The following is a 14,273-nucleotide window of genomic DNA, read 5'->3' as shown; positions in this document are numbered from 1 at the left end:
TCCTCCTTGGGCCCTTCCTGTTGGCTTTGGGCTAATGAAGATGAATATTGAATTCTTTAAATATAAATATTTAAATAATTAATATGAATATTAAAATTTTTAAATATTTTTAGCTCAAACTAGATATCAAAGTTTTGGATGAATGGTAATGAGAGATATTATATATATATATATATATATATATATATATATATATATATATATATATAGTGGGAAATACGTTAAATATGTAAACCTTCCTTTGCCTTATTTGTATTCATGTGCAGTCACCCTTTCTTACTAGCAACCATGATGCCATTGTAATATATGCAAGATCCGCATGCATGGTAAATAAAATCCATGGAAAAGACAATTTAAATCATGATACCTTTTGAGAGTTGCTAAACAAGATCCACAATACACGGAGAAGACAATTTAAATGCTCCTTTGACCATGAACAGCCTTCTGTTTTCTGGAGGATAAGATGTGACAAGGTTTTGTTCTAAAAAACAATCGTTGACTAGTTTTTGCACAGTTGCTGGGCTGTGAGTGGAGTGGGAGATGCTTCTCTCCTCCTTCCTTCGTTGTCTCTCTCTCTCTCACATCATAGAGGTAGCTCCTCCGTTTGATCCCTTGGGAGCTGCAGCAGAGAGACGAAATGGGTGCTTCTTCGACAGTGTCAGGGTTCTGGGCGGTGATTCTGGGCTGCTGCTTCGCATCTATTGCTTCTTCTTCTTCTTCTTCTTCTGGATCAAAGTATTACCGCCGAGCGTAAGTTCCATCTTCTCCTTCGTCCTGTGTCTTGTCAACAAGGTATCGACACATCCCTGTGCCATGAAAGGATGATCCTTGATCCATGGTAGAAGTTGCGCATCATTAGTCACAGCGCAGAAACGAGCGCAAGCTCATGATTATGATGATTGCCTCTTTCAGATCTTTCTTTTCCTTGAAGCATCACATTCTCTTGTATATGGTTTTCCTGTCAGCCGCATGCAGAGCTCAGCTTTTCTAAGCCTCAAGTTGGGTGTTGACCAACTCTTCGATGAGTCTTCGTTCAGTTCAAATACAAATAAAAACAAAAGGAAAGAATCCCTTGACAAAGTTGATGTCCCATGACGCATCGTTTTCCCATTGGATTCTTCCTTACTGCTAGAAGCTGGTTCTTGCTGACTTCTTCTTCTTCTTCTTCATAAAACTCATCTTCCACCTCGCTGACTAATCTGCAAATCTTTTGATCCTACACAAAACATGCATACATAAGTCTATAAATTCTTTTTTCCCTTGCAGTAAGAAAAATGATGCCTCTTGGATTGATTGCTCTCTTGGCTTCTCTCTCTCTTGGTGGCTTAACTTGATGCATATGTTGCAGGTTTCCTATATTGCAGCCAGATCCAGATCACATCAGACTCCGTCTTGCGAGAGAAGGTCTCCAGGCAATTCAAGATATCACAACCCCAGTAGCTGCTGTTGCAGTAAGTCTTGCATTTGGTCTCTTTACACAAGTATATACATTAAACAGAAAATTTCTATACATCCATACTGAGAGCTGTACCATATCGGTAATTGGTCACTTTATTCTTAACTTGATTTTTTCTGTTATTTATTTTATAAGATATTTATGTCAATTTTGAATTTGGTAAGTAATTTCATCTGATTGATTCTCTTCTTTCCTCTCCCCTCCGGCTATTTATCTTCCTCCACTGCTGTTCTTTGTGTCTACCCTCTTGTGTTTCTTCTTTCACCTCCTCTCGCTTATGCTTTCCACATCTTCTATTCAGGGTATCGTCCATCCATCTATGATCCGCTCCACTTCTCTCGGTCTCTTCTTCCTAAGGTCATCTCATTTTTTCTCTTATTATACTTTATTTTATTAGCACAAGTTTCACTTTAACTTTCATTATACATGTGTCTTACATTCATATCAATCCTCTTAAGGTCATCTTCTTGTTATATTTTGTTTTATTAACATAAGTTTTATCTTAACTTTCATTACGTAGCTAACGGTTATATATCTTACATTCATAATAATATTCTTATTTAAGTAATTGAATTGTATTTCACTTTCGTAATTTTTATGACGTTGGTACCCTCTTTTTGGATGGTTCCGGAAGGAACTCTTAATTTTTAGTTTTTTATTTGATAATCTTTTTCTCTAATATCCAAAATATCTCTCATCGTCCCATTGTCTCTACCTTTACCTTTGTCTATGTTATCGCTACTAAGACTATCGTTTGCCATTACTATCGCATCCTCGTCCATTGTCTTCGGTTCGCTCTTATTTGTTACTGTTAAGACATCATCACAAGGCCCTTACTCTCATCGTTGTTGACGCCTCTATTGTCAACTTCCATTGCCTCATATCCATTTATTTTGACGAAGATGACGATGACTTTACTATCAATATCCTCCTCTCACTAACATTAACCATATCCTTGCTTGACTTCTCATCGATGCAAACATTATGGATGTTGATGACTTCTCATCACCCTCCGTATTTTAGTCAAGGTAGCTCCATTAATGAAAGTTGAAGAGGACAATAGTTACAAAATTAAAGTACTAGTCAATATCAAGGATAGAAAATCCCAAGAACAAGGTTGAAGCCTTGTATGGAGGGGCTTTGCAATGAGACAAAGGTGGCCACTAAAAGATGACAAGTTATTGTGGTAAAATCTTATAGTGAGATGAAGGTAACAACGAGTATCATGTGTATTATATAAAATAAGGGGTATCAAATGTTAAAACTAAAAATTTAAACACCTTTTGTAAAAGTTCAAAAAGAGAATTTTTTTTAGAAAAATCATACTTATTAATTTTATCTTAAATAATACTATTGAGATTTTATTTTCATTTGTATATGATTGTTTACTTTTATTAATTTTATATTTTTATTACATATAATTTTGAATTATTTTGTACATCCCAAATTATTTTCTAACTAAACAAGTGGTCAGACCAGTTGCCCACAGATCCGATTAGTGCCCCCAAGGATCCGAAACTTGATCGGGTCGCTTATCGGTTCGGTTTTATAATCCATGGTCTAATTCAAAATTTAGTATAATATTGGCTTTCTTGAATGGCATCGGTTCTTACCAGTTTTTGGCCCATCGGATGGATTCACTTAACGTGTTTGTTACTTTGTGTGTGACGGGTATAAATCGGAAAGCAACTCTTACGGTTGCGTTGATTCAGTTCGCAATGGGCGTCGTTTGTCTTGGATCTTTTTGGGTTCCCCTAACCATGATTTGTAATCGCAGGTGATCGGCCCTTACCGCTCAGGCAAATCCTTCCTTCTCAACCAGCTCCTCTCCCTCCCTTGCAATGAAGGTGCGATTCTCGTCTCTCTCCCTTCGACGAATCACTCATCTCTTCTCATCCCGCGACCACTTCTCATGTGCAGGTTTTGAAGTTGGGCACATGCGTCATGCTAAAACCAAAGGTTTGAGATGCAGTGATTCCCTTTTGTGCTTGTTTTTCTGTAGCCATCGATGTATGCCGTCTTCTTCTTCAGTTAGAATTCATTTCTTTGCTAAGCAGGCGTGTTTTGATGTAGGTTTGTGGGTTTGGGGTATCCCAGTAGAAGTGGTCATTGATGGATCAAAAGTATCCGTCCTGTACCTTGATACTGAAGGATTTGAAAATGTGAGGAAATCAAATGTATACGATGATAGGTAATATTGGAAATTCGGCCAACGAATTTTGCTTTCGAAAGCAGGTTTGTTTCCTTTTATTTTTTCTCTAATCCGTTAATATTCAATTGCAGGATCTTTGCTCTGGCGACACTGATCAGTTCTGTGCTTATTTATAATCTACCAGAGACGGTTTGTTTTCTATCTGGTGTAAAGTTCATCTGCCTATATAACTACTAAGTTTATAAGATAATGTTCAGATGGCCTAATTTTCTTGGTTTTCGTGGATCATGTTGTAGGTTCGTGAGGCAGATATATCTAGGCTATCATTTGCTGTTGAAATTGCAGAAGAATTCTATGGGAGGTCTGTTTTTGAAGAATTATGTTATTGTCAGAACCCTTCACTGGAACTAATTTTGTTTATTTTTTCCTATCTGACCACTTTGGGTTTGCTCATATGTTACTTTATGGAGCTCAGAATGAAGGTAATGTATTGGTAACACTTGTTGCTATAGAATGATATTTATCTTCTTGGTGTCATTTATGGTCTTTGCCACTTGTATAGGGGAAAGAGGTTGTGTTTGAGCCTGCTAAGCTCTTGTGGCTTATCCAACGAGATTATCTGCGTAAGTTGATGCTTTCCTCCTTAGATGTTGGGAATAAATTGTGCATTGATAACATATTTGCAGTATAAATGATGCCAATGGTCCATGATTGGTTAATTAGAAAAATATCTACAAAGGGTCAACAAATTGTCTAATCACCCTAGCAGATAGTGGAAATCATAATACTAAAAGACTGTCTGAATTTCATAGATCTTTTGGTGGATAAAGTCCCTAAAAGACAATCACTAATTCTTGGTCGCAAAATTTCATTATATGAAAAAAAACATATGCATAATTTCCAATCAAATTAAATCACTGATGCTGATCCAAGCAATAAAAACATTTGAAGTTTGAGCATGATCCTTGATGACTCCCAGAGAGCAACTTTGCTAGGGGTAGGATAAGACGGAACTGTAGAAAAAATTGTCTATGACAACAAATCAAGAAACAATTTAAAGAGATTAAGTTTGCAGAATCAATGAATTAGTTTATTATTCCTGTTTATTGGGATTCAAACACATTTTCTTTTCTCAAATGTGTTTGTATAGCTATTGGTATGGTGGTAATATTCAAGGTCTCTATCCTTTTCTTTTTCTAAAGAGATAATGCCCAGCTTAAACCACTTCTACTATATAAGTCAAACCACCTATATCACTTCTGTTCAGTAAAGTAGCAGTCCCACATCCATTCCATTCTATATATTGTAAACTTTTTTTCTTTTTGTTAACTATATAACTATGTGTTGGAATATTACCTATATTCTTAATTTTTCTATTCACCAAAATTGTTGATTTCAATCAAATAGAAGGGAGTTCTGTTCAAGAAATGGTGAACGAAGGACTTAGGCCAGTTCCAAATAAAAGTGGTCAGTCTGATTTAGTACTAGTTTCATGTGCATTTGATGTTTCTAATGTCATATGAATTTACCCAAGAATATTTTTGTTATTGCAGGAGATAAGAACATTGATCAGGTATTGTATTTAATCACCATGTGAAAATCAATACATTAACAAACAATATCTTTATTTGCTGTGCTTATGCTTCTTCTCAATGCCTCTGGGGTTTCTTTCTAAAATCAATTTCATTCTTAATTAAGTAGAGATTGATGGGTTCCCCCATCTTTGCTTTGAAAAAAATAACTATTCTTGTTTGGTGAATCAGGTCAACAAAATTCACAAGTCTTTGGCAAGAATGGCCAACAATATCTCTGCTTTTGGCTTGCCACAGGTATTGCTTTGTTAGCTTCCCTTGGCAGTATATATGTTGTTAATTCCATGTCAATGATTATGTGAGTTGAGATTCAGAGTCTTTGCATAATTCTTTGATTGTAAATCTCCCTTTTCTCATAGTCAAAGTTTGCTAATTCAGTGTTCTGGCCTGATTTTATTATTGCTGATGGAAGATGGACTGTGTTCAACAAACATTATCTAGGACAATATCAAGAAACCAATTATGGTTGTTTAATTTGAGGTTTCTTTCTCTGATCTGCTTAAGTCCAGATTTGTCTTATTTAATTTTGAATACGGTATCTTCAAACTTATTTATGCAGTATTGTTAGACTTATTTATGTCTGATATTAGTCATAATGTTCTTTTCCTAATGCAATAATGCAACAACCCCCAGTCTGAAATTTTTTTATAGGCATCTAATCCTGAGAAAAGAATAGAGTAGAACTGTTAGTTCATCCATATGTGCCACCTTCTAAACTCCAACATTACAACTGATTCAACAATTCGTTGGAAAATCACTTTCCAAAAGCTTTGTTTGTTACAAAAGGGCTCACCATGATACATAAGCTCTAACGTGTTCCTTCATGTTTAAGATGAATAAAGGATTAATGGGGTTGACAAGTGGATCCAAGGCAAAGGCAATGGTATCTGGTCTCTCTACCCCTTTTAACACCTTTAATCTTTCACCTAATATTTTTTCCAGATATGGTTCTATGCTTTAGTTGGATAGCCATTTTTTCGGAACATTTTTAAGCTATTAGGAAATAAGATCTCTAACAACTATAAAATTATGCAAAAAATGTGATTTGCTATGGAAGACTACAGCCCATAAAAACTTGCCAATTTATTTACATAATTATCACATCATTCATTGCTGATTGACCTTCTAACTAGGCTTAACATGCATAAGTGCTGCCGGGCATGGAAATTGTTTCCAGTTGTACAGAAGTCATTCATAGTAAATCTGATTGTGAGATACCTGTTAGGATGCAAATGCACTGAATGTAGTCCAAGCCTCAATATGCTTTATGGTTTGTAGTTTCCATCTTTCAGCAAGCAACAAGATCTAAAGTTCAAAACGAAAACAATATTTTAGCATGAATTTTTTTATAATTATGTGTATAACTAACACTACTTTAGTTGTCGCTCTAATACATAAGGTATCATGCTTTAAGTGATTCAAGCAGTAGCTGAGCTTTGAAATTTATGGCAGCCTCATCTCCAGATACAAATGTCCTAATTTGCATACAAATGCCCTCATTCTTATATGCAAAAAGGCTCACCAAGATACATAAGCACTTGTTGGAAAATCACTTTCCACTCTGGAAGCTTTTCAACTTGTGCAAAGACATTCAGATTCTGTCTGAGAAGTTTGAAGCAGTCACCTTCAAAAATATCTTCACTCTTCAGAGAAGCAAACAGCGCAGCAAACTGGATTGTGCAGTTTGCTAGGACATCCAAGTCCACCTTTTGGTGGCAGGGAAATCTTCATCCTGAATTGTGTAATTTTGTTACCTCTGATGCAGAGGGTTTTTTCATTCCAGACTTTTGAGATCATAATATAATCTTCTTCTTTTTGGAAAAAAAAAGTGATTCAAGCAATGTTGTAAGTTAATAGATGTGATGGCCCTCAGTAACAGCAGAATATAATATCTGCTTTGAGAGCACCAGAAATTATTGAGTGTTCTTTAAAAAATTCTGCATAGAGATGCAACAAAATAGTTAAAAACTCCCTCTTTGAAATACAACATCTTAGCAGGATATCTAGTGCTTATATCAGGAAATATCTGACAAGCATCAGTATTCAAACAAGTACTCTAATGGACTTGACGTGATTTGAGCATCCAAGCTTCATGGTTGATTGTGTCTTTTCAATGGTTGGGACTCGAAATTTCTTTATTTATTTATGTTTTCTTTTTTCAATTGGGTACACATCTGAAGTCGGTATTATATAAGGTCATAGTCCCATTAGTAGAATGTCAAAACCCCCATCATTGGTGTGCTATGCAGAATGCACTCAGAAGTCACCTGTTATTTGTTTATATATGAGTTACTCATTGAAATATTTGTATCATGCACTTAATTTCCTATGTTCCTTATCAGAATCCTTGAAAATTATGGCAGCCTCATCTCCAAAGGACAAAACTTTGTGACATGAAGGACACTGAACTGGATCCATTGTATGTGCAAAACAGGGAGCATTTTAAACAACTTGTTACATCCATTATACGTCCCAAGATCGTGCAGGGGAAAACTCTAAATGGAAAGGAGTTCATAGCTTTCCTGAAGCAGGTGCTTTTGCATGTCTTTGTGCTCCTAATCAACTATCCATCTGGTATTATTGTTACTTATGATGTATGCAGTTTTTACTTGCAAAACTGAAACTGGACACAGTCTTTTATACTTGTAGGCTTCCATATCTCTTACCATTATATACATGGGTTTTTGCAGACTCTTGATGCCTTGAATAAAGGTGAAATTCCATCTACAGGTTCAATTGTGGAAGTATTTAATAAGGCAATTCTTGAACGCTGCTTGAAGTTATACAGTCAAGGGATGTCCAAGTTGCAGCTACCTGTACCAGAGAACAAGCTGCAGTTGGCTCATGAGGTGTCAAAGGCCGAAGCGAAAAAGCTGTTAGATCAACAACTTTTTGGTAGGCGCAATGCTAAAGAATCTCTTCAGAAATTCAATGATGAAATAAAAAAGGTTAAGTTGGTTCTCATTGTTAAATTTACTGGTAGAAAACCTCCAAGAATTGCATTTGCTTTGTACTCTGCTCCATTTCCTCATACAGGCGGGAGGAATCCTTATGTTACTGCTACCATGGAAGTATCGCTAGCAATTTAGGAGAGGAACTTCAGGAAACATTTTGACATTTAACAATGTGGTTATAAATTGCTGCAGTTTAGAAGTGCAAAATTCTAGTGCATTTTGCATATTATTCCAAAAATCTTTAGGATTGGCAGAGTAGTTCCTTGATTCTTTCCTAAGAACATATTCATGCTGTCCCTCGAGTTGATTTAAAGTGACAATGTGGAATATATAAGAGCTTTCCACTCATCATAGTGAATTATCCATTTTTAAAAGTGTAACCTATTCTTCTTCCTTAGAACCATACTTCTCAAAAGTATAAAAGAACCATTTACTTTCTTTTAATCCTCCTAAACCTTTTTAAGTTCCAGAGTCTTTAAACCCAATACTAAACCATGTCTTTCTGTTGTTCTTTGCCTGTGGTGGAAGTTTGATCCCTTTTAGTCTTTAAGTAATTAATATTTTTCCTTTTTTATTATTTTATTTTAGTGGATTGAAGGGGCATGTTCTTCATTTAGAAGCAATTTTAAACCTTTAGAATTTGGATGGTTGTAGAACAAGAAACTATAAGATGAAATCTAAGATGAGTGACAAAGTTTAAAACTAGATTATAGATATGATTTTGCTTTTAAATATATTATCAAGTGCACAGAATAAAATTCTTCTCCATGATTTTCTTGAGCATCTTGCAGTTTTCTTTAAATGGGAGACTAGTACATAAGAAATAACTTGAATATTAAATACCTGCTTTCCTATCAAATTGGATGATACCTGATCTTTTAGAATAAAAAAGAAATTATGATGCTAATTGCTAACCAGGTGTAGGGATCTTGAAACTGAAATTAGTCGTGATGACTAAATTGGAAAAAAAAAACTAATATCTCTTATAGAAATTTTGTTATGTTTAAGACTTGTCATTTATATCGTTTTACTTTAAGTTGAAGTAACTGAGATGTTATGATACTTCTCTTTTAGTGTAAGCATTACTGCTCAGCAAGAATTGTCATTTTCTGGTATGGGAGCATGTTGATACTGTTCTTCTAGCAGGTTTTGCTTCTATGTCAACTAACATATGCAAAAAATTTGCTTAATCTTTTGGCATCTCCAGCACGTACTGTCGTTATCTTTATAGCATAGCATGAGCCAACAAGTGACAACTGGCATGGTGGTCTTTGGTGCTCACATTTTGGACATGCATATTAAGCTATTACTCATAGTGTGTCATGTATACCATTAGCAACTTATTAATTACAGGGTGTCAATTTTTTCTTGCTTATTTATATTAGTTTGTTATTAACTTGTGTGTCTGTCATTGTCAGGTTTATGAAAATCACATCATAGCAAACAAATATCAGTCAAGTAAACAATGTGAAGCCAGCTGGAGTGACTGTGAGAATAGAATGGATCGCCTTCTAGTAGTGAGACTTCCTTCAATGACAAAGTTCAATGCTAGTTTTACTCGATGCAATCAGAATTTTGAAAGAGATTGTGTTGGGGTATCGAAGGAAATGTATGCACTAAAAATGGCGAAGGTTTGTCACTAAATAACCAATTTCATGTCTATGCAATCATACAATCTCCTGATACAATGAAGAACTTGTGCTGAATATTTTTGTACAATTAGTGACAGGACTTTTTTTGTACAATCAGAACTTGTGCAATCATACAATCTTGTCATTTCCCTTTAGTAAAGTAAAGGGAAATGACAGGATTTTTTTTTCTTGGCACTTCAAATGAATAGGTTTAGCTAAAGGGAAATGACAAGATTTTTTTTTCTTGGCACTTCAAATGAATAGGTTTAGGCATGCTCAAATTTATGTCAGTTGCATAAATTTAGTTGATACTAAGCAATATATACTGAATTACATATAGACTTACCTTATGGTAATCTCTCTACCAAACTATGTTGACTTGCGATCCCAATTGTAATAACCCGATATGATCAGTCCCACATCAGTTCAGGAAAACCTTTGAATTTGTTTATTAGTTATAATCCCTTCAATCTTACAAGTCCTTTTTGGGGCATAACCAATGCAATTCTAAATTCAGGGCTATGACAGACATGACACAGGACAAGGATTTAGATCTTGGTTTGATATTGGTTCCTGTAACCAGTATGATGGTATTGATACACCAACTTGTACTGCCTGCTATCACCAAAAAAATTTAAAAAAATGAATATTGACCAGAACCGACTTATATGGTCTGGACAATACTGATTTTTTTAATCCTTTACTTCTCAAAGAACTTGTAGAAAATGTACATAAAAAAAGAATTAACTGAAGAACGATATGGGCATTTCAATGTTCTTATAGAAAGAAAACTAACTGAGCCTTGTTTTGTTGAGCAACTATCATTGAGTGACACCATCAAGATTATTGTATTTGCAAGAGTCTGATTATCACCATTTTGTGATTCACTTGTTGCTCTCATGGTTTATTGCTTGATGTTCATTGATTGTGAAGTGTAAGAGAACCAACAGATGCTTGATAGCAATAGATTGTATCGTTATTGCACGACAAATATTAGGTTTTCATGAAGCCTGATGGTAAAAGTTTTCATACTTTCCGGACATTTTTATGAATACCAGATTTTTGTGGTCTTTATACAAATCAGCAAGTTCTTTTGAGTATTGATATTGCCCTTAGTATAATGTAATGTACAGGAAGATCCATATACCGTATCTCAAATTGTTGGGAGTTGTATTTCTTTGTGTGTTTATATATATAATATATACTTAGAACATGTTAATGTTGTTGTGTCCTGAAAAAATTATACAGTCAGTGCATAAATCTCTCAATAGCATCCATGCTGTTGTTGATTGGAATGACTTGTAAGAGATACGACATTAAAGAATATAGGGGGATCCTTAGATAATCCTTGGTCAATCAAGTTGTAGAGTAATTACAAATTTCAACTCAATTAGGAATTTATTGATGAGTTGGGCTCCTAGGTTTTCAAAGGGTGTGAACTGAGCATAGCCTGTTCCAATCCATTGATTTGCATAAATAATCAGTATATTTTTATATCAGAATGATGTGGGATGAGTAGCCATGATTTTTTTTATAGAGGACCTAAAGAGAGAAGGAAAAGATGATATTTGAAAGAAAAAAACAATAAAATTGGATAACATCCACTCTAGCTCAAGGAGTGAACTTCTAGGATGAGAACTTCGCACCTTCGCACATCTTGCACGTGGACGATGGAATCATACTATTGGAAACATAACTATGATATCGCACCAGTTCCATATGATCTTTATTACAATGTTCTAGCCTCTTTTTATAGGCCTAGGTACAAGGATAAAAAGGAAATATTGAAATAAGTAAACTTATAATTGTATTAGATCAAAGATATGATATGTTATTTCTCTTGAAGAAGGTGACATTTCTTATTTTATTTGAAAAATAATCTTCCTCTCTTGATGATATTTTTTATAATAGACTTCCATCTTTATAGAGATGAATATTTAAAATCTTCAGTCAAAATCTATCATCTTAAATCAAGATCGAATATGATTACTTCCATTTTAATAGAAATTGCTTTCTTTTTCTCTCGTTAAGTGGATGTTGACATGTGGCAACTTATTACATATGTGAAATATCCCTAGCTAATTAAATTTATTTAAACAAAAGGTAAACTAAGTTTCTCTTACATCACAGAACCTGTACTGGTTGCGATCCCCAAACTTTTTGACTGACTGTTAAATTCTTTAGATTTTGACTTCAGCTGGTCAGTCTACTATTCCTCATGTATGTTAGGAGTTTTCTAAATTTCAGAAATGAGCTAAGTTACACATTTCTGTTAGAATCTACAAATCAGCAGCAGCTAATGGATCATGATCCTTCGGAGCAGGTTGAGACCTGTATGCTACTCACTCCTTTCTGCTGCTTAATCAGTCGCTAATGCTGGTGATAGTTTTGTTTCTGAACTTGGCCATCTGGTCTTTTACAGATATGGCCTTGGACTAGGCCGTTGTTATGTTTGCAAGTTTGTTGTTTCTATGCTTCACTGTGGCAAAGTCTTTATGATTCCTTGTGCTGCAATCTTGCGAGAATTTTGTGGATAAGCAGAAGATGCAAATGTGTATTTTGCCACATGTGCTGTGTGACTTAGTCATTTCGTGACATTTGGCATTCTTGATCTACATAAGTTTATATTATCTAGATTCACTGAAAGGTCTTTTTCCATGTCTCTTGTCTTCTTTGATAACTGTTTTTAATGTGTAATTTATTAATCTCAATTTTCTCTACATTGTCTGCATGGAGACATTTCTGTGAATTGTGTCTGATCTTGACTTTTGTTTTTCTTCAGACGCTTGAAAAATCCCGATCCCTTTTCTTCAAGGAATACTGTCAAAGACTAACATTGAGTTTGCTGGTTCTTTCAATCACTATTCCTGCAGTCGGCCATACTCTCAAGTTTACTTTACTAAAATATGGTGGTTACATCATGCTTATTTTCTCACTATACTTTGAGATGCATACAAGAATATATGGGTCATCAGAGTTGCTGCATAACAGTCCTTCCTTTCAAATTGCTGTGGCTGCATGGGAGATTATAGTCGGCAACATCCTTGTCTTGAACAGGCAAGTTCTCCAAGTCCTATTCATTTAATCAAATTAAGCAGCATCACAGCACTTAGCTCCTCCGTAATCCAGTGTCATGACTGTCCTTAATAATGTTCTTTTCTTTATGCTCTTGCTACTTGCAGATGGGCAATTCCAGTTGGTATATTGCTGTGTGTTATGCTCCTTTGCTGGTTATTTTACAACATGGACATAGTTGTACGTCGTCAAGATGGTGTTTTGATTCCCAAATGCTGCTGGAGTAGAAAAGATCAGATTAAACAAGAACCCTGAGACCCATATTGTTTGCATCTTTCTTAACCCAACAAACCTAATGAGCAAGCCACCTTTAGGTGTGCAACTTCCCCTTCCTAGCTGGAGCAGGTTGCTTCAAATGTAGGTATGGATGAGGTCCATTGAATTCAGATATGAGTCCCAGACTGATCCTACCCAAATCTGATCATTTTAATTATTTTTTTAATGATTGGATAAGGTTTTTGAATGGCAAAATGGATACAGTTTTAAGAAAAACCTGCCTACGATAGTTTTGAGACATAAACCTCAAAACCCCGGTATATGGTTTTGATTAATAGGAGAAAGCCGGTATATGCTGCCTGCTCTTGTTGTCTCCCTTAGAGACGTAATGCAATGTCCATCCTGCTTTTGTGGTGGGCAGCAGTGTTGAGGTTTGGGTGAACATGATGTTCACAGAAACTTGAAGTTGAAACCATTGTTTTTATGAAGATGGTTGTAAAAGTAGTTTTTGGTTGTCCAATATGCTGATTGCTTGACGTGCGTTAGGGAGATAGCCTGGTTCAATATTGATTTGAACGTAAGGTTGGTGTCGGGAAGCGATTAGATTCGACTCGATTTGATGACCTGCAAAACTGGCTCAGAGGCAGACCCAATAAACACCCCTTCAATAGTTAAGTTAGAAGTGGAGAGAAAATATGATTTTTGAAAGAGAGGGGAAACCTAATGCTCTTTAAATAATGGTTCGGGTAATTATTAATATTTAGTGAGAAGTTACTCGTTGGAGAGGTTTTGTGAAGTTGTCAAACGTTACTTGATCGTGAGAAGTCGTCTGAAATGCTAGGCAGTACCGATGGTGGCCCATTATGGACACATCAGATTGATCGAGTGTTTAATTTGAGTGTTATACTGGCGATGATGTGATATATGCTAGCAATTTTTACCTCGGGGGGGTGGTCGAACTGCTCCTACGGCTTCATTCATTGACATTGTAGACATACGATGCATTGTGATTGCTTGACGGGTACGGCTTCATTTATTGACATTGTATTCACTCTAAATGTAGGAACAGTAAATTGGATGAGTTTCAAACAATATATTATTACTGATTTGACCAAAAAGAACAGTAAATTGGATGAGTTTCAAACAATATAGTATTGATGAGTAATGAGGAGCTGATTGCGTCAACAACAACAGAAT

At 35.4% G+C, this 14,273-nt stretch overlaps 1 protein-coding gene across 1 annotated transcript; it reads left to right on the top strand.

Moving 5' to 3' along the window:
- Window positions 1-501: 501 nt before the first annotated feature.
- LOC135663800 (uncharacterized) lies at window positions 502-13,323 on the top strand. Its single transcript, XM_065176882.1, has 16 exons — window positions 502-750; window positions 1,349-1,451; window positions 3,234-3,303; window positions 3,377-3,415; window positions 3,530-3,647; window positions 3,740-3,797; window positions 3,905-4,090; window positions 4,171-4,231; window positions 5,016-5,075; window positions 5,162-5,181; window positions 5,372-5,437; window positions 7,564-7,731; window positions 7,891-8,148; window positions 9,573-9,785; window positions 12,568-12,842; window positions 12,968-13,323. The coding sequence occupies exons 1-16, from the start codon at window positions 638-640 to the stop codon at window positions 13,113-13,115; spliced, it is 1,956 nt and encodes a 651-aa protein (XP_065032954.1). The 5' UTR covers window positions 502-637; the 3' UTR covers window positions 13,116-13,323.
- The last annotated feature ends 950 nt before the right edge of the window (window positions 13,324-14,273 follow it).

Source organism: Musa acuminata, chromosome BXJ1-4, assembly GCF_036884655.1.
Source record: "Musa acuminata AAA Group cultivar baxijiao chromosome BXJ1-4, Cavendish_Baxijiao_AAA, whole genome shotgun sequence".
Classification (NCBI taxonomy): Eukaryota; Viridiplantae; Streptophyta; class Magnoliopsida; order Zingiberales; family Musaceae; genus Musa; species Musa acuminata.
Note: the sequence above shows the minus strand (reverse complement) of the source record. Positions and strands in the feature narration are given on the sequence as shown.

Bases quoted from the DNA above. Each gene is read 5' to 3' on its own strand.
- LOC135663800 (XM_065176882.1), top strand. From the start codon at position 638: ATGGGTGCTTCTTCGACAGTGTCAGGGTTCTGGGCGGTGATTCTGGGC. The intron at 751-1,348 runs GTAAGTTCCATC...CATATGTTGCAG, and splicing joins TCAAAGTATTACCGCCGAGC to GTTTCCTATATTGCAGCCAG. The intron at 5,076-5,161 runs GTCAGTCTGATT...TTGTTATTGCAG, and splicing joins GCCAGTTCCAAATAAAAGTG to GAGATAAGAACATTGATCAG.